Genomic DNA, 7,557 nt, shown 5'->3' on the forward strand with positions numbered 1-7,557 from the left:
AAGTATTTATATTTTGAATAAACACTGTACTTTTTAAACTTGTTATTCATGAAAGAATCCTGAAAAAAAAAAAAAAAAAATCACAGGGGGTCGGTGGGATCGGCAAAGGTCCATGAGGCAGAATTTAATCTCGGGACACCTGAGTTGCAACTGCAGCAAAACGAGCTATAATGTACAGCTAAAAACAGCTGGTCGCGGATGAGACTGTAAGCCAAACCCATAAACTTTACAAATGGCTGCACCCGCTCTTATGGGAAGAAAAAGGTGGATAGAAATATAAAATGAATCATTTAAAAATTAAATTTCAAGTCTTAAGTCCATTCCTTTTCAAAATCTGAACGTTTTTCAGCACCTATTGAGAATAAGCTAAACCAGTAATCAAAATGAAACGGGTCTGTAAAAACTGACAGGTCTTGCTTTATTTGCTAGTATTTGAACTACATTGCTATATTTTTTAGAGTTTGCAGTGTTGCAATAACTGGACACTTCCCTCACAGTGTGAAAGAGGTTGTTTCTGGATGATTTGATGGCTGCCTGAGTGAATCTCCTGGCTTTGTCTCAGAGGAGGAAGCCTTGCAGGCAAAGCCATCCGTCCATCTACAAACATCTCCAGAGACTGGACCCGCCTCTCCTGCTGCAGCCAGTACAGCATCTCAGTGCGGTCCCAGCGCATCTTCTCTCTGTACGGCCGACCCTGTAACAACCAACACAGCTGTGAAAGTTTCTGATGCTGATCACCAGTGGTGTGTAACCAAGTTTAATGCACTCACCTTATAGCTGATGTTGTCACTGAAACGTGTTGTGATGTGGCCCATAGTCTTGGACAGTTCTTGGTCTACAACTGAAATCTGAGAGTTGAGCTTCTCTCTTTGACTTGCCTCTTCCAATCTAGCGATGGATGATCCATGATAACCTGTGTATTTACAATCAATCTGTATTAGAGTCATTATATGATTCATAAGAATTTAGATTTCAAAAGTTTGTACCCCCAATGTACCTCGTTGGAAAAATCTGTTGGGGTCAGATGCCTTTCTCTCAAAGTCCTCCAACCTGGAGAGCAAGAGCTCCCTCTTCTGGATCAACCGAGCAGCCTGCTCCCATGCAGCAATTGCCTGAGGGCACACAATACTTCCACGTGACAACATAAATCCCAGATGATCATGATGGAAAGCCAGCAGAGTTCATTATCATTATCCCTACCTTCTGCAGATGGTCTCTGTGCTCTTGAGAGCTGTATTTGATGGCCATGTCTAGTCGCTGTCCTTCTGGGAGAAACAGGGCGTTCCAGACTCTCTCCAGCCTGTGCTGCATCTGTTCTTCATCCAGAAATCCAGCAACTGAACCTTCACCTTCTTCTTCCTCAGACTGAACGTCAATCAATTAAGCAATCAATTAATCTGTATATCTACCTAGAGTTGAAGTCAAAAGTTTACATACACCTTGCAGAATCTGCAAAATTTGAATTATTTGACCAAAATAAGAGGGATCATACAAAATGCATGTTATTTTTTATTTAGTACTGACCTGAATAAGATATTTACACTTGATTCTTTATACTGTGTTGTTATCTGAATGATCCACAGCTGTGTTTTTTTTTTTTTTGTTTAGTTTTTCCTTGTTTGTCCTGAACAATTAAACTGCCCGCTGTTCTTCAGGAAAATTCTTCAGGTCCCAAAAATTATTTGTTTTTTCAGCATTTTGAGTATTTGAACCCTTTCCAACAATGACTCTGTAAGTATGAAACATGTAAGTATCTGAAGGGCAGTACTAAATGAAAAAATATGACATTTAGGCAAAATAAGAGAAATGTACACATCTTCATTCTGTTCTTAATGCATCGTTTTTTCCTTCTGGAGCATCAGTGAGCGTTTGAACCTTCTGTAATAGTTGCATATGAGTCCCTCAGTTGTCCTCAGTGTGAAAAGATGGATCTCAAAAGCATATAGTCATTGTTGGAAAGGGTTCAAATACACAAAAATGCTGAAAAACCAACAATCTGTGGGACCTGAAGGATTTTTCTGAAGAACAGCAGGCAGTTTAACTGTTCAGGACAAACAAGTCACACTATCCCTAAACATAAAAAAAAAACATAATTCAGGTAACAACACAGTATCAGGAATCAAGTGTATGTAAACTTCTGAATCTATCATACAAAAAAGTGACTTTGTGAGCTAGAGTGTCTGGTTCAAACTTTCTTCTGCTAAACAGAAGTCTGTACTAAAAGTAACAGCGGCATGACATGATAGACAAAGAAGTAATCAGTGGAAAACAGAAGTGATGTGATGTAACATGAGGAAAGGAAAATGAACTCACATCATTTCGTATTTCCTCATCTGGATTTTTCTCTAAAACACAGATATTTTTGCATTCATTCATACAGTTTTGGCCTCTTAATAATGCATTTTCATAAATGTACAAGTATTTATTTTTTAAAGAAAACTGTAACGTGCCATCCAGTTCTGGTTCCCTTCCCAGTCCTCCCATCTCTATGGTGTTGATATTCCAGAATCCAGGAACAAATTCTTGTTTCTGTCTCCTAAGTGAACGGATCCTTTCCTGCTGCCTTCTGGACGAGATGACGATCAAATAAAATGCAATAATTAAAATGTTGGTGTTTAGCTATTTGTTGACAGTCACAGTATTAAAGGCATAGTTCACCCAAAAATGTAAATTCTGTTATTAACTACTCACCCTCATGTCATTCTAAACCCGTAAGACCTTCATTAATCTACCGAACCTAAATTAGGATATTTTGATGACATCCGAGAGCTTTCTGAGCTTTTTGGTAGCTGCATTGTTGTCTATGCAAGGTCAGAAAAATATTTAATTTGTATTCCAAAGATGAACGAAGGTCTTATGTGTTTGGGACAACATGAGGGTGAGTAATTAATAACAGAAATTTCATTTTTGGGTGAACTATCCCTTTAAAGGTTGAAGACATTTGACATTGTTATAGAGACTAAACAAGTGCAAGTCATCATGCATCATTTTCAGAGTAAATATGGGAGGATAAAAAAAATAAAAATCCATCCCAGCTGTTAATACCAGACCTTCTCCTTTCATCTCTCTGCAGCTGAGCCAGCTTGCATCTCTCTGCTTCTTCATCATCATCACTGTCATACAGGTGAAACAGCACTGACAGATAATCAGAGTCCTTCAAAACCAGGGCACACATACCACAAGCACAACTGTTCAAGTCTACAAATCCTGAATACATTCAGCATTTATTACTCATAAACACACACTTTTATTATTAATTTACCTGACTGGCAATGTAGTCAAGATAGTCATCTGCTGATAGTTGACACCTCCACCACTGAAACCAGGCTCTGTATGCTCGAGCAGTTGCGTTCACAGGCCTCTTCCTGTTCGCAGCTCTCTGTGTCCTCTCTCTGCATTTATGCAAATGAATTAAAGATTATTTATAGTTTTGTGGTGTGAAAGAACCACAAATACACATAAAATAAGAAAGAAGAGAGAACCTGTGGGATATGCTATATAGATTGGGCCTTCTGAGTGTAGGGTTGATTAGTTTGTTATTAATCACTCTTTTTGGGTTGAATGTGGGATTTTTCAGAGCAGGCTCAAACCTGGGGTCCTTTAAAAGATCAAAAGCAGCATTGAATGGGATGTTATGATACTTATAACCTGTAAAACATCTAAGTTTGAAAATACTACAGCTACTCTGCAAGCCCTAAATCAACTTACCTCATCAAAGTTGAAATACTTTGTTGAAATACTTTTGGATAACTCTTCGAAGACTTTGCTTAATTCCATATTTTCTTCAACAAAGTTCTGATCCATCAGAGCAACCGTTGCTGAATCAATCTAGAGTTTTAGAATGATTATATAGGTAAGTCCAATATAAGACAACTTATATGTGACCCGATAGGCAACAATACATTGTATGGGTCAAAATGATCGATTTTTCTTTTATGCCAAAATCATTAGGATGTTAAGTAAAGATCAAGTTCCATGAAGATATTTTGTAAATTTCTTTCTGTAAATATATCAAAACTAAATTTTTGATTAGTAATATTTATTGCTAAGAACTTGGACAACTTTGAAGGCGATTTTTTTTATTAATGTTTTATTAATCTAAATTAATGGGCCCTTATGACCGGTTTTGTGGTCCAGAGTGACCTATTTCAGTTTTTAATTTATAAATGTATAAATATGTAAATATATAAAAATATACAATAACTGAATATTAATGATTATATATATATATATATATATATATATATTTTTTTTTTTTTTTTTTTTTTTTTTTTTGTAAAAATAAACTGAAATAAAATATAAAAATTACATGAACAACTAAAATATTTTAGAAATGCTGCCCTGGCAATTAACTGAAATAAAATAAGCTGAATTAATAAAATTATTAAAACTAAAATATTAATAAAATTAAAAAATTAAAAATCCCAAATAAAAACCTAAACAGAAGTTAAAAAAAAAAAAAAAAAATACTAAAAACAAAATAACCCAGTTTTTTATATATAAAATGTAATATAATATAATATCATAATTTTTTTTTTTTTTCAAGCTACTATGTTTATGTTCAGTTATTTCACTTTGATGGCGATGACATGAACCTCTTCATTGCCATTAAAGTGAAATTAGTAAACCTACACATAGGAGTTTAATAAAACTGCTCATTTTAGAAGGAAATTCCAAACTGCATTTAAAGGCTTTTGCATCTGAACTCTTCAAATATATATAAAAGTATTTATAAATACTATAACTGTTAAAAACAGAGTACTACCTCTTTAGTGAGGTCATTGTAGACTGGTGGGCACATGCTGAGTTTGATGGTCTCTGGGAAAATCCTATCGGACAGTCGGGCCGCTGCTGTGCGCATTATGGTTTGAGGATAAAACGCCACACTGACCACGTCTCCTTGTGGATGTGGAGGTTTCTCCACAAGAACTTTGTGCTTCTTTGTTTCCTCCTCTTCCTCCATCATTTTCTAGACAGAAATGTCCATCTTTAAAGTCTAATTTGCAAGTGGCATAGTCAATATGAGTTTAATTCTGCATGTACTGTACCTGTAGTTTTTGTTTGAGCCTTTGAAGTCTGCTGGAACTATAGCAGGTCAAGGACTCTATAAGCGAGCACAGATCTGTCTCACAGTTACCATCATCCTTGTAAACACTCTCTTGTAATAATCTAAACAGACATACACACGAGTGAGTTTCAGTTCCGCTTACTCTTGCACATAGATGCCGTAAATAGTATGCTGTACGGGTGCTTTGTAACAGGCCAACCTCTTTAGATCCTCCCTAGGACTGATGCATTTCTCCAGGCTGGAGGTAGGATGTGTGGACAGTGGGACTAATGGGGTTGGAGGCCGATTGAGTAGCGTTATCTCCAGCTCCTCCAGGAGTGTCTCCCTCTGTAGGTCAGGCATGGAGTGACATTCCTAAGAGGGCAGAAGGATATGATATAAAATCTGCATTCAACTGTTTGAAAATTTGCATCATGGAATTTGTGCAATTGTATAGATTACAAAAGTCCCTGGTCACCTTTATTTTGACCAACAGGTTTTGAGGGGGACTCTGATCCTGCTCTTGATTTAGTGTATTAGACATACTGGCTGTAAAACAAGGATAAATTCACAATTTCAGTGTCCTGATGCCACATCCTAAATTATAATCCATCATTTTAAAGGGATACTTCACAAAAAATAAATATTCTTTCATCATTTACTGTACAACTTACTTCCATCTTAGGACATTTTAAAGAATACTGCTGTTTTCAACAGTGCTGTAGTAACTGATGTTAGCAGTGATTTTAAATAACAAATAACAAATGTCAATGGGGTCTAAAAACAGAGCACCCTTTTGGCTTTCACTGTAAGGTAAAAAAAAAAAAAAAAAAAAAAAAAGTTTTTTTTAATTTACATTTTTAAATTATGTTTTTAGATCTTCTATTGTGTTCCATACAGGTGGGTGAGTATACAATGACAGAATTTTCATTTTTGAGTAAACTATCCCTTTTTGTATCCGTGTATCCTGCCGTACATTGTGTGTCTGTCTTATAGGTGATTGGCTCCATGTTACAGGGAAGGAGGTCATAAACAAGTTGCAGATCCAGCTCTCCGAATTTCTCCTGAATCTGTAGACACAGAAATAGTTTAATATGGCCTTAACGTCTCTTTTTACAACTTGCATACACTACCAGTCAAAAGTTTTTGAACAGTAAGATTTTTAATGTTTTTAAAGATGTCTCTTTTGTTCACCAAGCCTGCATTTATCCAAAGTACAGTAAAAACAGTACAAAAAAATGTGAAATATTTTTAACATTTAAAATAACTATTTTAATATATTTTGAAATTTAATTTATTCCTGTGATTTCAAAGCTGTATTTTTAGCATCATTACTTCAGTCACACAATCTCTCAGAAATCATTTTAATATTCTGACTTGCTGCTCAAAAACATTTTTTATTATTATTATTATGTTGAAAACAGATGAGTAGAATTTTGTCAGGTTTCTTTGATGAATAGAAAGTTCAGAACAGAAAATAAAACGGAATAGAAAGTTTTATCTGAAATGGAAATCTTTTGTAACATTATAAATGTTAAAGACCAGTTTTGATCAATTTAAAGCATCCTTGCTAAATAAAAGTGTTAATTTCTATAATTTCTATAATAAGATCTTTGGATCTTTCTATTTATCAAAGAATCCAGTAAAAAATATGTACTCAACTGTTTTAAATATTGATAGTAATAATAATAATAATAAAACAGAACAGCAAATCAGCATATTAGAATGATTTCTGAAGGATCATGTGACATTGAAGACTGGAGTAATGATGCTGACAATTTAGCTTTGATCACAGGAATAAATTAGAAAACAGTTATTTTAAATAGTAAGCATATTTCAAATTTTTACTGTTTTGCTGTACTTTGGATCAAATAAATGCAGCCTTGGTAAGCAGAAGAGACTTCTTTAAAAAACATCAAAAATCTTACTGTTCTAAAACTTTTGACTGGTGGTGTACACACAAACGCACCTCTCTGAGGTCATCCTCCACAGCTTTTTCCCATGGTGTGGCCGTCATGGACCTCTCACTGTTATGTAGTGCATTTGTAGCAGGACTTTGGTTGTGTCTCCGTGCAGCTTTGATTCCATTGACAATCCTGCATCTTATGGAGCGAACATTCAAGCTGTAAACAGAAATAGTCACAATCTGCTGTGAATGAGTAACGTTATGTTATATGTGACTACACTGTGTGATCAAAGGCTGTTAAGCTCAATGCAGCCCAACTAAAGAGAGTCACACTCACAGACTGGTGCAGTCAATAGCCAGCTGAGCTGCCACCCTGTCACGATTAACATGGACGCTGAAGACACCTCGCCTCCGTAGAGTCTCCATCAGGTGCAAGGATTGCAGAAACAGCTGCTCGCAGATGTGCAAAACCTCACTGAAGGTTTGGCGGTGGAGCTGCAACTTCTCTGCCTGGGTCAGTGTGGTGTCCACAGACGGGGTTTTCAGGTTTTGCCAGATCAGACCCAACTCAGAGTTCAACGCTGCAGCCTGAATGACAAAAGCA

The 7,557-nt window shown here is 35.9% G+C and overlaps 1 protein-coding gene across 1 annotated transcript in view; it reads right to left on the reverse strand.

The window, feature by feature from the left end:
• Positions 1-91: 91 nt before the first annotated feature.
• ccdc87 (coiled-coil domain containing 87) overlaps positions 92-7,557 on the reverse strand; it is an 8,326-nt gene continuing 860 nt past the window's right edge. Inside the window, exons 4-20 of the mRNA XM_051107404.1 lie at positions 7,291-7,541; positions 7,017-7,170; positions 6,024-6,117; positions 5,526-5,596; positions 5,268-5,422; positions 5,049-5,169; positions 4,766-4,969; positions 3,709-3,828; positions 3,483-3,598; positions 3,263-3,392; positions 3,051-3,154; positions 2,451-2,566; positions 2,314-2,345; positions 1,201-1,365; positions 998-1,112; positions 771-913; positions 92-694 (exon numbers count right to left, since the gene is read on the reverse strand). Of these exons, the coding sequence (XP_050963361.1) occupies positions 455-694; positions 771-913; positions 998-1,112; positions 1,201-1,365; positions 2,314-2,345; positions 2,451-2,566; positions 3,051-3,154; positions 3,263-3,392; positions 3,483-3,598; positions 3,709-3,828; positions 4,766-4,969; positions 5,049-5,169; positions 5,268-5,422; positions 5,526-5,596; positions 6,024-6,117; positions 7,017-7,170; positions 7,291-7,541 (2,331 nt within the window). The 3' untranslated portion in view covers positions 92-454. The remainder of the gene's footprint in view (positions 695-770; positions 914-997; positions 1,113-1,200; positions 1,366-2,313; positions 2,346-2,450; positions 2,567-3,050; positions 3,155-3,262; positions 3,393-3,482; positions 3,599-3,708; positions 3,829-4,765; positions 4,970-5,048; positions 5,170-5,267; positions 5,423-5,525; positions 5,597-6,023; positions 6,118-7,016; positions 7,171-7,290; positions 7,542-7,557) is intronic.

Source organism: Labeo rohita, chromosome 4 (genome assembly GCF_022985175.1).
Source record: "Labeo rohita strain BAU-BD-2019 chromosome 4, IGBB_LRoh.1.0, whole genome shotgun sequence".
Taxonomy (NCBI): Eukaryota; Metazoa; Chordata; class Actinopteri; order Cypriniformes; family Cyprinidae; genus Labeo; species Labeo rohita.